Here is an 18,625-nt window from a genome sequence, read left to right on the forward strand (position 1 = left end):
AACTGGAAATTTAATTTTCCACATGAAGAAAAGCACACCTCATGGCTTCTTTTTTTGAAAGTCACCAGACAAGTCGTAAATGCAGCAGGAAAGGAGAGGTTATTTTGATTCATATCAGAAATGCAGTAGGTTTCCTGTAGACGTTACCTCTCTCATGTGACACCATTCGGTATAATTTCTTTGTAACAAAAGTCACTGTTTGGTCTTAAAGCTGATTCACTCTCTGAATTGTCATTGTATGAAAATGCTTTTCTCATCAACAAGGGTGTACTCTGCCTTTCTCACTCTAGTTCATCGCGTTCAAAACTTTGCCTTCCCCCGGGACTCTCCACAGCCCGTGCACAGTGGAACACAGCCAAGGAACACAGTGGCTCTGCCAAATTAAGGTGGTGATATGTCATGTTTACAGGCAAAAAGTAGCAAAGTGCTTTTATGTAAACAAACATAACGTACAAGGGGATTGTCACGTGAGGTGAAGCGTTGACAGGCCTCGTAGTCCCTTCATGAGCCTGCTTATGATCCATAGAGCGGGTCCTCCAACAGGGGTCGGCCAGGTTTAAATAGGTTAGGTACAAACCTCTGATACGTTCACTTCTCACTGTTTGAACTCCAACTCCCAGGATTCCTTGGGAGAGCAACAGGATTTGGAGCCCCTCCTCTCCACCAGTGCAAGAGAGAGAGAGAGTGCGAGAGAGCTGCCACTCACCTGAGTATTGATGTGTTACACCTGTTGGAAACACTATTTAAACTCTACGCCACTCGTGGATTGTGTTTTTCTGTGTTTTCTCATGGTATTTTTTACCCATTTTCTGATCTCAGACCACACTTTGCCTGATCCCTTTGGTTTGTTCACCTTGACGTACATTTCCTGTGTTTATGTTCATGGGCTTGTTTCGTAGTTGGATTTTGGATTTCTCCTCGTATTAAACTACATTTTTTCCCACACTCATCTGCTCATGTGGTTCCTAACAAGATGTGCCTCGGCGTTATTTAAAGAAGAGGCCAGCCCTCATTGTGTGAAAATGTAACGTATGCACCAGTAGAAACACTCTGAAATTTCTTTATACGAAATTAATTTAAATAAATGAGCAATAACTAAGGCAAGTTTTTATTTTATTATCATTATATACCTCCTGTACACCTCCTGTTCTCAGATGACTGTTTAGATCACTTACGAATGCTGTCAGTCCAGTTTAAACAAAAGCTGGAATAAAAACAAAAAAAATCATATTGTCAGTCACATTCTTTGTGCAGGAGAAGGCATGTGGGAGGGGTCAGTGAGCACCACACCCAAGTGCCATATTCTCTGTAATGTTCAGTCCCAAATGTGCTTCTCTAACCTTTAGGCCACAGCTGCCCCAACACCACTTTAGTGGCTACACACACACACACTGGCCACTTGTACCTTGCTTTGAGTATCGTGGTTCTAAAGGGAAGTACTTGAAAGTATTCTACAGTGGTAGCTGGAGAACGTAAAGCTGAAGCAGGTGATTTTGTAGGAACCAGTGAGTTTAAACCCGTTTTTGAAAAATCTATCCGCAAAAACCACATTCCGTAAATTCAGTCCTTTTTTCAGAGACGTGTCCTTAAAGCACAGGAACGCCACGACTTTAAAAATCACATAAAGAGAGGAGTACAACACCTCCCCTTCAAACACCACCATGTCTAATACGCATACATGAAAGAAAACACTCAACAGCTCCTTCAGTGTTCACTCTCGTTCGTCCTCTAGCTTCATCAAGCCTCTTTTTGTTGGAAGCCTTCTTTAACTTTTCTTTGTTTAACCGTCTTCACTCCCCTCCGCGTCCAGTCATGAGTTTATCTGTGTGTGTGTAGGTAGTGTGTGTACTTGCAGGATGATTTAGTAGACACGCATATAAGCCATCCACTCATTTCCTTCGGTTAAAGTGAAATGACTAGATGGGGGTTTTACAGGCCTGTTACATATAAAAATAGAAAATAATCTTCATGTTATCAGAGTGTTTGATTTACTGATTACTGTGAAAGTGTAGATATTTCAAGTAACACAACGCAAACTTGTTAAACCAAGTTAGTTACTGCAGCTTTAAGCCCACGTACAGACCTGAAAGAGTCAGCTACTGTTGCTGTGCTGCTATAATCTGTAATAAACCTTTTATTATATTGCAAAATAGGTACTTTGGACCCCTCAGTGTCTGTATATTGATGCAAAGATCTTCATTTAAGATGGATTTTTATAAAACAGGGTGTTACATTATTGTATAGGTATAATAAATACAGTTTGCAGTTTGGCTCTGCACCTGGGAACCTATATCTAATGCCTTCTGTTTGTGTGTGTGTGTGTGTGTGTGTGTGTGTGTGTGTGTGTGATGTGTCTACAGGAAGGATGAGAAGGAATATGCTCTGAAGCAGATTGAAGGAACTGGGATCTCAATGTCTGCCTGCCGGGAGATAGCGGTGAGTCCAGTAAACAGTAAAATAATCGGCCATTTTGTGTAGATCTTGAGTTTCCTGATACTTGTTTTATGTTCCTATTTTAACGTTTTAATTAAACTGATTATGGAACACGTTATTTGAAAAGGAGCCCAGACAGCGCCTCATTGCCTCACAGCACCAGGGTCCTTGGTTTCATCCTCCCTTGGGCCACAGGTGTGTGTTAGTGACTGGGTGAGTGTGTGTGTGTGTGGGTTGGTGGTTTCTGCATGTTGTTACCAGGTGTGAATGAGGTTTGAGTGGTGCGGTGGAAGCTCCTGTGTTGTGCTGTTGCCTCTTTACCGAAGCTTATGTGTGGTGAGGGTGTGGTGAGGATTTGGGCCGGGCCCTAAATGATCCGAAGCTCAGCTCCGATGGACCCAAGAGCTGTTTACAATCTATAGACCACACCTTAACCTGCCGCAGGGTGGGTAACATGTGCAGCGTAAGTTTTCTCAGTAAATCCTGCTTCCAGAGATGGGATCTGCATGAAGTTTTCTTTGTCAAATGAGGGCTCAGAGTCAAACAAATGATCCACATTCAAATTGTAGGAGCAACAAGGAACAAAAGAAGCCTTCAGAGAAGACCATTTCACTCAGGCTGTGGTTGCGTGTGGTGTTACACAGTAAGAGTTACGTAAACAGTAAACAGTGTCTGTTGTCTAGAGTACAGGTATCAGCTGAGCATCTGTCTGATCAGCCAGTCAATTAAAAGACCTCAGATGACCTGGCCTATTGCGAAAGGCTTTGACCTCTGACCACACACAAAAGATCGTACGGCAACATGAGGAATGTACACGAAAACAAAAGGAAAGGACCCCACACTCAAATGAGGGAAATATGCCTCTGTTCTCTAAGACAAAAACATGAAGAATGAAACAATAGCAAAGAATAAAATGGTCAGAAATGGAGTGTACTCATAGCTGCAGGTGCTTCCTGAGGTGTTTTCTCTCGCAGAGTTGAGCCGAAGACGGAATAAGGTTCTTATCAGAGACTTAGGCCTCTGAGAAATTTCAAGGTCTGTGTTTTTTTTTTTTTTTCTTGAACGCTTAACTTCTGGGAACTGATCTTCCTCCAAAGCTGAACAAAACCCCATTTCTTTCTGTCGCTCATGCTCAGTTACACTGTAAATGGCTTTCAAATTCATGTCAGATTCAAGTGATAGAGAACGGTCACATAAAAGCCTGCAATAATTGAGATCATTTTCACACATTTTTCAGTATTAAGTGTAAGGCCTGTTAACTTAAAGGGGACATATTAAGCTACAGCACGTTAATGTGGAGACCTGGAGTATCTTTCAAACCACAGACTGGCATAAGTCAGAGTGCAAAAGATTCAAGGAGCCGGTCAGATTTGTTTAGAAACGGAGTCATTAGAAAAAGAGCAGAAATGACAGCAGAGAAAAAAGAAAATCAAGGGAAAATGGGGGAAAATGAGAGTGGAGAAATAGGAGAACTAAACAAATGTGTAAAAACGAGAGTGGAGAAATAAGGGAACCAAGTAAATCCTGAAAACGAGAGTGGAGAAATAAGAGAACTGAGCAAAAATAGGGAAAATGAGAGTGGAGAAATAAGAGAAGCGAGCAAAAACAGGGAAAACGAGAGCAGAGAAATAAGAGAACTGAGCAAAAATAGGGAAAACGAGAGAGGAGAAATAAGGGAACCAAGTAAATCCTGAAAACGAGAGTGGAGAAATAAGAGAACTGAGCAAAAATAGGGAAAATGAGAGTGGAGAAATAAGAGAAGCGAGCAAAAACAGGGAAAACGAGAGCAGAGAAATAAGAGAACTGAGCAAAAATAGGGAAAATGAGAGCGGAGAAATAAGAGAACTGAGCAAAAACAGGGAAAACGAGAGCAGAGAAATAAGAGAAGCAAGGAAAACGAGAGCGGAGAAATAAGAGAAGCAAGGAAAACGAGAGCGGAGAAATAAGAGAACTGAGCAAAAATAGGGAAAACGAGAGCAGAGAAATAAGAGAAGCAAGGAAAACGAGAGCGGAGAAATAAGAGAAGCAAGGAAAACGAGAGCGGAGAAATAAGAGAACTGAGCAAAAATAGGGAAAACGAAAGTGGAGAAATAAGAGAAGCAAGGAAAACGAGAGCGGAGAAATAAGAGAAGCAAGGAAAACGAGAGTGGAGAAATAAGAGAACTGAGCAAAAATAGGGAAAACGAGAGCGGAGAAATAAGAGAAGCAAGGAAAACGAGAGTGGAGAAATAAGAGAACTGAGCAAAAATAGGGAAAACGAGAGCGGAGAAATAAGAGAACTGGCAAAAATAGGGAAAACGAAAGTGGAGAAATAAGAGAACTGAGCAAAAATAGGGAAACCGAGAGCGGAGAAATAAGAGAAGCAAGGAAAACGAGAGCGGAGAAATAAGAGAAGCAAGGAAAACAAGAGTGGAGAAATAAGAGAACTGGCAAAAATAGGGAAAACGAGAGCAGAAAAATAAGAGAAGCAAGGAAAACGAGAGCGGAGAAATAAGACAAGCAAGGAAAACGAGAGTGGAGAAATAAGAGAACTGGCAAAAATAGGGAAAACGAGAGCAGAGAAATAAGAGAAGCAAGGAAAACGAGAGCGGAGAAATAAGAGAACTGAGTAAAAATAGGGAAAACGAGAGCGGAGAAATAAGAGAAGCAAGGAAAACGAGAGCAGAGGAATAAGAGAAGCAAGGAAAACGAGAGTGGAGAAATAAGAGAACTGAGCAAAAATAGGGAAAACGAGAGCGGAGAAATAAGAGAAGCAAGGAAAACGAGAGTGGAGAAATAAGAGAACTGAGCAAAAATAGGGAAAACGAGAGTGGAGAAATAAGAGAACTGAGCAAAAATAGGGAAAACGAGAGCGGAGAAATAAGAGAACTGGCAAAAATAGGGAAAACGAGAGCAGAGAAATAAGAGAAGCAAGGAAAACGAGAGCGGAGAAATAAGACAAGCAAGGAAAACGAGAGTGGAGAAATAAGAGAACTGGCAAAAATAGGGAAAACGAGAGCAGAGAAATAAGAGAAGCAAGGAAAACGAGAGTGGAGAAATAAGAGAACTGAGCAAAAATAGGGAAAACGAGAGTGGAGAAATAAGAGAACTGAGCAAAAATAGGGAAAACGAGAGCGGAGAAATAAGAGAACTGGCAAAAATAGGGAAAACGAGAGCAGAGAAATAAGAGAAGCAAGGAAAACGAGAGTGGAGAAATAAGAGAACTGAGCAAAAATAGGGAAAACGAGAGTGGAGAAATAAGAGAACTGAGTAAAAATAGGGAAAACGAGAGCAGAGAAATAAGAGAAGCAAGGAAAACGAGAGCGGAGGAATAAGAGAAGCAAGGAAAACGAGAGCGGAGGAATAAGAGAAGCAAGGAAAACGAGAGTGGAGAAATAAGAGAACTGAGCAAAAATAGGGAAAACGAGAGCAGAGAAATAAGAGAAGCAAGGAAAACGAGAGTGGAGAAATAAGAGAACTGGCAAAAATAGGGAAAACGAAAGTGGAGAAATAAGAGATGCAAGGAAAACGAGAGCGGAGAAATAAGAGAAGCAAGGAAAACGAGAGCGGAGAAATAAGAGAACTGAGCAAAAAGGGTGAAAATAAGAGTGGAGAAGTAGGAGATCAGAGCGAGAACAAGAACGATGAAATAAGAGACCAGAAAATCAGGGGAAATGAGAAGAAATAAGAGAACTGAACAAAAACGGCTAAATGATAGGAAAATTGGAAAGTCTTGAGCTAAACATATTTATTATCATTGTTATTATTATCAAACAACTATTCTGACTCTGGTTGGATGACCCTCCCTCTCCCCAAGTCACTTAGCATGATGCTAGCCAGTGTAGGGCCTGTTGCCTTACAGAACACAATGGGCAGTTAATGCTCTCCTCCAGTGTGTTGAGCTGTTGAATGATGCTCTATATGCTGCAGTTTGTACAAGTTTCTTTTTCCTTCTTTTATAACGTAGCCTTCCTCTGTTCACGGTAAACATTTCTGGAACCAACTGACCAGTACTATCCCTTCATTCTGGAATGTGAAGCCCAGAGGCTTTCTTCTAAAGCCTGAAATGATGCAGCCACACATGACCCTATGGTTATTTGTTGTTGTTGTTGTTGTTTTTCATGGCTGTGTATCATCCCGTGGCCAGGAATGCGTTTGACCACCTCAAAGGCGGCCCCAGCATTCCTCGGGGCAAGATTCGCATCGGCATCAGAGGGGTGTGACGAGAAAGAAATGCTGTGGTCGGTTTCACATTTTCCTGGACAGCGAGGATGCCACAGTCACGACCCCAGTGACCTTGACTTTAACCATCCACACTTTAATCTTCCCAAATAGAAGCCCTAACCCTAGCTCGGCTTCTGATGACCCCTCCCTTTCACCAGTAAAGTCACTCAGCCACGATATCTGCGCTTTTGGAGTTTTCTCCGACACGAAACGTGGACAAAATGTTAGTGTCCTCCCAGCTCCAGGGTGGAGTGTTTGTGTGCGAATGATACACAGGGAATTACCAGTGAGAGAGTGAGAGAGTGAGAGAGTGAGAGAGAGAGAGAGAGAGAGAGAGAGAGAGAGAGAGAACGTGGGGTGGTGTACTATTAATGGTCGAGTGATACCAGTGTGGGATCTGCATTCCTTACTGCCCCAAACAGAATACCACTGAGACACACACACACACACCAGACATGCCTGTTTTTACCAAGCACACACACATCATACAAGAGAAAGAAATATTTAACACACACACACAATAATATGTATCTACTGTGTTTAACACAAACACAGCCCTGAGGGTGAGATATTAATGCTTTGTGTCATGGAGTCATTACAATTGTCTTGCTGCCCGCATGCCATCCACGCTATAGTCTTCTTGCTTCAAGGTGTGTGTGTGTGTGTGTGTTAGCGAGACTAAATAAGTGTGTCTGTGTGTTTGGACCAGAGTATTCAACAGGTCATACACAAATGAAATAGTATGTTATGAAAAGCATACTACTCAAATCAGCCTTATCTCTTCCGGCTGTGTATCTAGTGTGTGTGTGTGTGTGTGTGTGTGTGTGTGTGTGTTTGTTTTTGTGTATTGTCAGTACACTTGTCAGAATACACACCAACGTTGTCAGGACACATGGTAATGTCAGGACCAAAACCCATGTCCTAACTTTTCTGACCCTGCCACCATGTTCAGAATGCTCTAAAATACATGTGCTGTGAATTTCAGGAAAGTCCTAATTTTTAACTCTCATGAGGGTCAAAGTGAGGTAAGGGTGTCTAGATTTGGCTCAAAAGGGTGCGCGCTCGCAGTGGCCACTTGAGGAACTGCAGCAAAAGCCACGCACACTTTGGAAGTGACGTCAGCATAAAATGGCTTCCAGTGATCTTAAACTCATGGTTCCTGGGGATATGAGTTATAAATCAGAGCTTAATTGGCTCTCTGATTGGTTAGTGGAATCGCACTTATTGGTTCGAGAGCTTCGCGGCAAAAAAACAGGTCCCATTTTTCCCGGGAAACTGAGCGGTGGACACGAGACAAGCTTTTAAATGGTAAGTTAATGCATCTTTATTGCATCATTTTAAAGTTATGTATAATAAATTTACAATTTAAAATGTAGTTTTTTTCTGATTTATTTAATGCATTTGAAGTGGTTCTGTGGTTAAACTATTTATTTATTTATTTAATTAATTAATATACACGTTTGTTGGACTTGTTTGTTTAACCAGGCACACACCTAGACATTTTAGAGTGCTTTAGAGTGCACAGGTTTTACGCTTGGGGAGTAGAAGTTTGTTAAGTCGACGTGCAACGCGTGAAGGAAAGGTGCAGCTCCGAGAGAAAGTTTATTTAGGAGAGAGACGCCGTGGACTGCAGAGTGGGGGATGGGCGCGTGCAGCTGCGAGAGCAGAGTTGGGGCGCGTGCAGCACGGACAGAGTGGGGGATGGGCGCGTGCAGCAGAGTGGAAAAGTTTAATCACAGTTACAGAGAGAGTTGGGTGAGGGGGGCAGGGCTCGGCCACAGAGTTATTAATAAATGGTGAACAGGACAACCGCTTTTGGTCAAATTTCACATCTACATCTACATCTAGTCTAGTCTTTAATATATTTAGCCATTTACAGCCATGTTTTCTCTGTTTCTTAACCCCAACTCTGCAGCATGTTTAGTTTATTATACAAACTATGTGTTTATTGTATGTATTAAGTACGCAGTGTACAGTTTGTGTAAAGTACAGTGAGCACACTGAGAGTACAGTACAATTATAGGTGTCAGACCCTTGCTGTGGTTATTTTTTGTTACAAATAATTCCAGACTTAGTTAGAAAACTGAAATAAAGGCATGTTGTTGCCTTAAAATGTTTAGTATTCAAATCCATATTTACTCTTTTTCAGTTCATAAATTTTATGATTTAAAAACAGTATTAAGGAAAATGTTAAGCAGAAGAACGAGGCGAAATCCTGTGGCAGATGCTACAGAACATATTCTTTCCTGCGAGGACAAGCCTTGGTTTGAAGAAAGATTTATCAACTCATGTAAAGGTATGCCTGAATATTTACATTACATACTACATTTACAATAATTACAGTTATAAATATTAAACCTCAGGGGCACGTCTGTGGGGTGGGGGAAGGACATTTCTTGTAGCTTTAAAATGTTTTGATTCTAAAATTGTGTTACTGTTACAAGAAAAAAAGTTTAAAGGTTAAATTTCACATGCAGTAATTGGCTCTGTCTTAGTAGAATTGTATGTAGAATTAGATTTGTGCACCTGCAATTAAGAGTTTGTGATTGTATTTGTGGGAGAGGAGTTTGCAACTCCTGAGGAGATTTTCTCTGTGACTTCAAATTATAATAATACACATGTGACTATTTTCTCCAGTACATGTTTCACTGTCACTGGTGCTCAGGGGTTTTGCACCAAATATGCCTCCATAGTGGCACACTTTCAAAAGGAAAGAAGCATATTTTATCTTTCCGTGGTATATTTAATGTGGCGTACAAATGCAGGCTTTTACAATTTTGCATGGGACATGTCCCACATCCCTGTGGTTCCTATGCCAATTAAATTAAGACTAATACTACACCAAGCAATATAAAAAAAAATGGATTTTTTGACGCCCAGATAGAATTCAAAGAAAGTGTACATTGTTTTTCACATGACGTTGTAAGCCATTATATTTAACCAAACAGTGGGTAGGTCTTGTATGCTTGGTGTCTTTCCAATTTAATCATTTCTGCTTAAGTTCTTAAAGTTTGACATTTAATTAGAAGTTCTTAAAAATTAATTCCATTTACATTTTCCCCTTTGCTTTATTTTAGGAAGGGGAGTATTTGCTCTGGTGAAGATAGAAAGAGGAAGCTTTGTCCTTGAATACCAAGGACAACTTATTTCTCAAAAAGAGAGTTCAGAGAGACAAAAAAAATATACAGAAAAACAAAATGGGTTTTTGTTTGACTTTAAATGGAATGGGAGTAGCTGGTGGTAAGTGGCTGCCTGTTATGTAGGATATTCTAGCTTTCCTTCTTTTAGGAAATCCTAGCTGAGTTAATTTCTAACAGATAAAATTAAATTACATGAATAAATGACATACTGACATTTATTTAAGAGTCATACTTAAGTAGTTGTAATTTTAGCAGTTGGTGTTGTAATTAAATATATCTGAATTTCCTTTTTCAGCATAGATGCTGCCAAAGAAGATGGGACTTTAGGACGATTAGTAAACGATGATCACAAAAATGCAAATTGTAAAATAAAAAAAATACTGGTTAAAGGCAAGCCACATTTGTGCTTATTTGCTATGAAGGACATAGACCCAGGGCAGGAAATAACGTACAGTTATGGAGACAGCCCCTGGCCTTGGCGTTCACTGGTGAGTTTATATGATATTTTATATGAAAATATGGAACACTTTATAAAAATGCAACAAAACAAAATCTGTAACTTGTTAATTAGATTTAAAGGACAGGGAAAAGATATTCATTAAATATTTTTGTTTACTTTATGTAGTATTATTTCAACTAAACTATTTGTTAAATATAAAAAAATTGGAAATGGAAATTTGATGTCTGCAACACACAGGGGACAGAACCAAGTTTACCATCGTGATTATCATAGGAGACAGATCTAGAACACAGGCAGGTTAAGCTCATGCTGTTGGAGCACATACCAAATGAGGCATGGCATCATCCTGCTGAAATAACCATAGATTTCCTGGGGAAAGACATCATCATTTTTCTCTAAAAATAGTAATGTTCACATCCACATCAATAGAAGCTACTCACATATGCAAGCCGTCCATGTAGTGGTCACTGATGCCCTAGGAGAGGTGTAGGGTTTTGCCCGTCACTGATAAAATTTGGATGGTCCATTGTTTCAGTGGCACAGAAAACATGATTTATTTGGATTTTATATTAGGTACAGTATATTTTGAAATGTACTGCATAGAACACTATATATTTTTACAATAATTCAAAATACAAAGTGGTGAGAACCAACCTATCTTTGCTTAAAAACAATGGAAGCTTTTTACCCAATATAGATCTACTCTTGTTACCAGCTCACCTGCTTGTTATGAAATGCTTTAAGATTAAAATATATCTCGAGTGTCTATACATATTGTCCCTTTAAAAATTTGTCTCTGCGCCTGTCTTGAAAGCAGCCAATTCTAATTTTTTTTTTTATATTTACAAAATAAAAATAAAAAATAAGTAATTATAAACACATCTTCAGACAGACTTAAACATTCTAGACTTTAACACTTGAACACTGATTAAGACAATGTCTGTGTTCTCTTGCATGTCTGTCGTGTTTACATTGTCAATTTTAAAGATTACCAAAACCCTTCATGACCTGATGAGCATAAAATACTCACCACTGGGGCACAGTTAAGCATGTTGAAGCATATTGACACGAAGCAAAAAATTAGTTTTGATAAAATATTACCAAGTTTGGAATTCATGTGTTATATATTAAGCAATATCCGTATGTCCAGTCCTTATTTTATATTTGGGTGTAAGCGATGTTCATGTTGCTTCTCTTAGTCCTTATTGTTGTCATTTTGTTTTTTTCCCATGAGCAATGAAAGTAAGCAGCATGAAATGTCTGACTGGTCTTTGTCTCACACCTTGCAGGACAAAAACATTAACAAATCACCTGAAGGTCCGGATCTTTCGCTGATTTCTCATGAGCGGAGAGCAGAAATCATGGCAGCACAGGTAGAAATGGATTATCCATACACTCTATTTGGACAGCTATTTATAAACTAAGTTTAATAATAATATTAAATAACTGTCCTAATAATGATGCTCCAAGACTTTTCTGGGGTAAAATGTTTTGACCTGAGGGAAGCCTCAAATGTCCTGACATTGGACTGTACCAGAAACGGGGTGTGTGTCGTGTCCTAATTTTACACCTTGGCGTAAATCACTTTGAATAAATTATTGTTGATCCTTGTTTTAGATTTTAATGGTCAGTTTTGTGGTCATTTTCTGTTATTGTTTTAATATTACTATGCCTATATTCATTTAGACTGACAGCAGAATCATACGGAGCGCAAAGCTTGCCAAGTACGGCGCTGAACCTGAAACTTCTTTGGCCACCGAGGAGCCAAAAGTGGAGGCTACTGCTGCACAGGTAAAAAATGAACCTATTTTCATATAATAGTAAGCTAGGCATTTCAGTATTTCTTTCCATTAAGGGCTACTACATCAGTGCTGCCCTTACCCAACGATTGTCCTGACACCAAAATTCCAGCACTGTTTTGGGCTAAAATATCTTGGTGTAGTTAAAGGGGGCGTTCACGGTTTTAATCGAAACACACCTTTATTAATATACAACTCTGAGGATGTTTCCTCATCATTTGCTGCTTTCCAGTAGTTTTGCGTGCTCAGAACTGATCTAATGCATTTCTGAAGCCTGTTTTTAAAAAAAGAAAAAATGTCTCTGTCCACTGTTAGGATTCTCTCTCTCTGCTCGCAGCAGAGAAACGGCATCTAGAGTTATTTTACACGAGAAATCTCTATACAATCTCTATGAAAAGTACAATTCGAGATGAGGATGATGCTCTGTCTGTTCCATAGGTGGGTAACACTGACTTATTTTTACTGTTTTGGATTTCTTAAGGTGGACTGTCCAAATTCAGGAGATGGCAAACTGCATGAAATAAAACACATACCGACATTATTACAAACTCTACAGCTCGAGTTACATATGGGTTTCTGTGGTAATTCAAATAGTGAAAGCAAGCTTACAGACAAGTCAAACTTCAGCTGCGTACTATCAGTTATTTTTCCCCAAACACACTGTTCCACCTTAAAAGACGCACAGCTTCTGAGTGTAAACAAACCAGAGAGAACAGCATTTCCCCACAATCGTAGACGTCCCCTTTTAATATCTAAATTGTCCTGAATTTGCATCGTACCAGACAAAGGGTGTGTGTCGGGTCCTAATTTTGCATCATGACGTGAACGATATTGCCAAAATGAAAGCTGTTGCTTCTCTTAGTCCTTATTGTTGTCATTTTGTTTTTTTCCCATGAGCAATGAAAGTAAGCAGCATGAAATGTCTGACTGGTCTTTGTCTCACACCTTGCAGGACAAAAACATTAACAAATCACCTGAAGGTCCGGATCTTTCGCTGATTTCTCATGAGCGGAGAGCAGAAATCATGGCAGCACAGGTAGAAATGGATTATCCATACACTCTATTTGGACAGCTATTTATAAACTAAGTTTAATAATAATATTAAATAACTGTCCTAATAATGATGCTCCAAGGCTTTTCTGGGGTAAAATGTTTTGACCTGAGGGAAGCCTCAAATGTCCTGACATTGGACTGTACCAGAAACGGGGTGTGTGTTGTGTCCTAATTTTACACCTTGGCGTAAATCACTTTGAATAAATTATTGTTGATCCTTGTTTTAGATTTTAATAGTCAGTTTTGTGGTCATTTTCTGTTATTGTTTTAATATTACTATGCCTATATTCATTTAGACTGACAGCAGAATCATGCGGCGCGCAAAGCTTGCCAAGTACGGTGCTGAACCTGAAACTTCTTTGGCCACCGAGGAGCCAAAAGTGGAGGCTACTGCTTCACAGGTAAAAAATGAACCTATATTCATATAATACTAAGCTAGGCATTTCAGTATTTCTTTCCATTAAGGGCTACTACATCAGTGCTGCCCTTACCCAACGATTGTCCTGACACCAAAATTCCAGCACTGTTTTGGGCTAAAATATCTTGGTGTAGTTAAAGGGGGCGTTCACGGTTTTAATCGAAACACACCTTTATTAATATACAACTCTGAGGATGTTTCCTCATCATTTGCTGCTTTTCAGTAGTTTTGCGTGCTCAGAACTGATCTAATGCATTTCTGAAGCCTGTTTTTAAAAAAAACAAAAAAGAAAAAATGTCTCTGTCCACTGTTAGGATTCTCTCTCTCTGCTCGCAGCAGAGAAACGGCATCTAGAGTTATTTTACACGAGAAATCTCTATACAATCTCTATGAAAAGTACAATTCGAGATGAGGATGATGCTCTGTGTCTGTTCCATAGGTGGGTAACACTGACTTATTTTTACTGTTTTGGATTTCTTAAGGTGGACTGTCCAAATTCAGGAGATGGCAAACTGCATGAAATAAAACACATACCGACATTATTACAAACTCTACAGCTCGAGTTACATATGGGTTTCTGTGGTAATTCAAATAGTGAAAGCAAGCTTACAGACAAGTCAAACTTCAGCTGCGTACTATCAGTTATTTTTCCCCAAACACACTGTTCCACCTTAAAAGACGCACAGCTTCTGAGTGTAAACAAACCAGAGAGAACAGCATTTCCCCACAATCGTAGACGTCCCCTTTTAATATCTAAATTGTCCTGAATTTGCATCGTACCAGACAAAGGGTGTGTGTCGGGTCCTAATTTTGCATCATGACGTGAACGATATTGCCAAAATGAAAGCTGTTGCTTCTCTTAGTCCTTATTGTTGTCATTTTGTTTTTTTCCCATGAGCAATGAAAGTAAGCAGCATGAAATGTCTGACTGGTCTTTGTCTCACACCTTGCAGGACAAAAACATTAACAAATCACCTGAAGGTCCGGATCTTTCGCTGATTTCTCATGAGCGGAGAGCAGAAATCATGGCAGCACAGGTAGAAATGGATTATCCATACACTCTATTTGGACAGCTATTTATAAACTAAGTTTAATAATAATATTAAATAACTGTCCTAATAATGATGCTCCAAGGCTTTTCTGGGGTAAAATGTTTTGACCTGAGGGAAGTCTCAAATGTCCTGACATTGGACTGTACCAGAAACGGGGTGTGTGTTGTGTCCTAATTTTACACCTTGGCGTAAATCACTTTGAATAAATTATTGTTGATCCTTGTTTTAGATTTTAATAGTCAGTTTTGTGGTCATTTTCTGTTATTGTTTTAATATTACTATGCCTATATTCATTTAGACTGACAGCAGAATCATACGGAGCGCAAAGCTTGCCAAGTACGGCGCTGAACCTGAAACTTCTTTGGCCACCGAGGAGCCAAAAGTGGAGGCTACTGCTTCACAGGTAAAAAATGAACCTTTTTTCATATAATAGTAAGCTAGGCATTTCAGTATTTCTTTCCATTAAGGGCTACTACATCAGTGCTGCCCTTACCCAACGATTGTCCTGACACCAAAATTCCAGCACTGTTTTGGGCTAAAATATCTTGGTGTAGTTAAAGGGGGCGTTCACGGTTTTAATCGAAACACACCTTTATTAATATACAACTCTGAGGATGTTTCCTCATCATTTGCTGCTTTTCAGTAGTTTTGCGTGCTCAGAACTGATCTAATGCATTTCTGAAGCCTGTTTTTAAAAAAAACAAAAAAGAAAAAATGTCTCTGTCCACTGTTAGGATTCTCTCTCTCTGCTCGCAGCAGAGAAACGGCATCTAGAGTTATTTTACACGAGAAATCTCTATACAATCTCTATGAAAAGTACAATTCGAGATGAGGATGATGCTCTATGTCTGTTCCATAGGTGGGTAACACTGACTTATTTTTACTGTTTTGGATTTCTTAAGGTGGACTGTCCAAATTCAGGAGATGGCAAACTGCATGAAATAAAACACATACCGACATTATTACAAACTCTACAGCTCGAGTTACATATGGGTTTCTGTGGTAATTCAAATAGTGAAAGCAAGCTTACAGACAAGTCAAACTTCAGCTGCGTACTATCAGTTATTTTTCCCCAAACACACTGTTCCACCTTAAAAGACGCACAGCTTCTGAGTGTAAACAAACCGGAGAGAACAGCATTTCCCCACAATCGTAGACGTCCCCTTTTAATATCTAAATTGTCCTGAATTTGCATCGTACCAGACAAAGGGTGTGTGTCGGGTCCTAATTTTGCATCATGACGTGAACGATATTGCCAAAATGAAAGCTGTTGCTTCTCTTAGTCCTTATTGTTGTCATTTTGTTTTTTTCCCATGAGCAATGAAAGTAAGCAGCATGAAATGTCTGACTGGTCTTTGTCTCACACCTTGCAGGACAAAAACATTAACAAATCACCTGAAGGTCCGGATCTTTCGCTGATTTCTCATGAGCGGAGAGCAGAAATCATGGCAGCACAGGTAGAAATGGATTATCCATACACTCTATTTGGACAGCTATTTATAAACTAAGTTTAATAATAATATTAAATAACTGTCCTAATAATGATGCTCCAAGACTTTTCTGGGGTAAAATGTTTTGACCTGAGGGAAGCCTCAAATGTCCTGACATTGGACTGTACCAGAAACGGGGTGTGTGTCGTGTCCTAATTTTACACCTTGGCGTAAATCACTTTGAATAAATTATTGTTGATCCTTGTTTTAGATTTTAATGGTCAGTTTTGTGGTCATTTTCTGTTATTGTTTTAATATTACTATGCCTATATTCATTTAGACTGACAGCAGAATCATACGGAGCGCAAAGCTTGCCAAGTACGGCGCTGAACCTGAAACTTCTTTGGCCACCGAGGAGCCAAAAGTGGAGGCTACTGCTGCACAGGTAAAAAATGAACCTATTTTCATATAATAGTAAGCTAGGCATTTCAGTATTTCTTTCCATTAAGGGCTACTACATCAGTGCTGCCCTTACCCAACGATTGTCCTGACACCAAAATTCCAGCACTGTTTTGGGCTAAAATATCTTGGTGTAGTTAAAGGGGGCGTTCACGGTTTTAATCGAAACACACCTTTATTAATATACAACTCTGAGGATGTTTCCTCATCATTTGCTGCTTTCCAGTAGTTTTGCGTGCTCAGAACTGATCTAATGCATTTCTGAAGCCTGTTTTTAAAAAAAGAAAAAATGTCTCTGTCCACTGTTAGGATTCTCTCTCTCTGCTCGCAGCAGAGAAACGGCATCTAGAGTTATTTTACACGAGAAATCTCTATACAATCTCTATGAAAAGTACAATTCGAGATGAGGATGATGCTCTGTCTGTTCCATAGGTGGGTAACACTGACTTATTTTTACTGTTTTGGATTTCTTAAGGTGGACTGTCCAAATTCAGGAGATGGCAAACTGCATGAAATAAAACACATACCGACATTATTACAAACTCTACAGCTCGAGTTACATATGGGTTTCTGTGGTAATTCAAATAGTGAAAGCAAGCTTACAGACAAGTCAAACTTCAGCTGCGTACTATCAGTTATTTTTCCCCAAACACACTGTTCCACCTTAAAAGACGCACAGCTTCTGAGTGTAAACAAACCAGAGAGAACAGCATTTCCCCACAATCGTAGACGTCCCCTTTTAATATCTAAATTGTCCTGAATTTGCATCGTACCAGACAAAGGGTGTGTGTCGGGTCCTAATTTTGCATCATGACGTGAACGATATTGCCAAAATGAAAGCTGTTGCTTCTCTTAGTCCTTATTGTTGTCATTTTGTTTTTTTCCCATGAGCAATGAAAGTAAGCAGCATGAAATGTCTGACTGGTCTTTGTCTCACACCTTGCAGGACAAAAACATTAACAAATCACCTGAAGGTCCGGATCTTTCGCTGATTTCTCATGAGCGGAGAGCAGAAATCATGGCAGCACAGGTAGAAATGGATTATCCATACACTCTATTTGGACAGCTATTTATAAACTAAGTTTAATAATAATATTAAATAACTGTCCTAATAATGATGCTCCAAGGCTTTTCTGGGGTAAAATGTTTTGACCTGAGGGAAGCCTCAAATGTCCTGACATTGGACTGTACCAGAAACGGGGTGTGTGTTGTGTCCTAATTTTACACCTTGGCGTAAATCACTTTGAATAAATTATTGTTGATCCTTGTTTTAGATTTTAATAGTCAGTTTTGTGGTCATTTTCTGTTATTGTTTTAATATTACTATGCCTATATTCATTTAGACTGACAGCAGAATCATGCGGCGCGCAAAGCTTGCCAAGTACGGTGCTGAACCTGAAACTTCTTTGGCCACCGAGGAGCCAAAAGTGGAGGCTACTGCTTCACAGGTAAAAAATGAACCTATATTCATATAATACTAAGCTAGGCATTTCAGTATTTCTTTCCATTAAGGGCTACTACATCAGTGCTGCCCTTACCCAACGATTGTCCTGACACCAAAATTCCAGCACTGTTTTGGGCTAAAATATCTTGGTGTAGTTAAAGGGGGCGTTCACGGTTTTAATCGAAACACACCTTTATTAATATACAACTCTGAGGATGTTTCCTCATCATTTGCTGCTTTTCAGTAGTTTTGCGTGCTCAGAACTGATCTAATGCATTTCTGAAGCCTGTTTTTAAAAAAAACAAAAAAGAAAAAATGTCTCTGTCCACTGTTAGGATTCTCTCTCTCTGCTCGCAGCAGAGAAACGGCATCTAGAGTTATTTTACACGAGAAATCTCTATACAATCTCTATGAAAAGTACAATTCGAGATGAGGATGATGCTCTGTGTCTGTTCCATAGGTGGGTAACACTGACTTATTTTTACTGTTTTGGATTTCTTAAGGTGGACTGTCCAAATTCAGGAGATGGCAAACTGCATGAAATAAAACACATACCGACATTATTACAAACTCTACAGCTCGAGTTACATATGGGTTTCTGTGGTAATTCAAATAGTGAAAGCAAGCTTACAGACAAGTCAAACTTCAGCTGCGTACTATCAGTTATTTTTCCCCAAACACACTGTTCCACCTTAAAAGACGCACAGCTTCTGAGTGTAAACAAACCAGAGAGA

At 39.5% G+C, this 18,625-nt stretch overlaps 1 protein-coding gene and 1 long non-coding RNA gene across 2 annotated transcripts in view; both read left to right on the forward strand.

Moving 5' to 3' along the window:
• Positions 1-18,625, forward strand: part of cdk19 (cyclin dependent kinase 19) — an 80,441-nt gene that overhangs the window by 8,122 nt on the left and 53,694 nt on the right. Inside the window, exon 2 of the mRNA XM_066676710.1 lies at positions 2,361-2,436. Within this exon, the coding sequence (XP_066532807.1) occupies positions 2,361-2,436 (76 nt within the window). The remainder of the gene's footprint in view (positions 1-2,360; positions 2,437-18,625) is intronic.
• On the forward strand, positions 5,996-11,609 carry LOC136701920 (uncharacterized). Its single transcript, XR_010803877.1, has 4 exons — positions 5,996-8,932; positions 9,714-9,876; positions 10,072-10,264; positions 11,526-11,609. It is a non-coding gene; the product is annotated as an uncharacterized lncRNA (long non-coding RNA).

This window comes from Hoplias malabaricus, chromosome 7 (assembly GCF_029633855.1).
Source record: "Hoplias malabaricus isolate fHopMal1 chromosome 7, fHopMal1.hap1, whole genome shotgun sequence".
Classification (NCBI taxonomy): domain Eukaryota; kingdom Metazoa; phylum Chordata; class Actinopteri; order Characiformes; family Erythrinidae; genus Hoplias; species Hoplias malabaricus.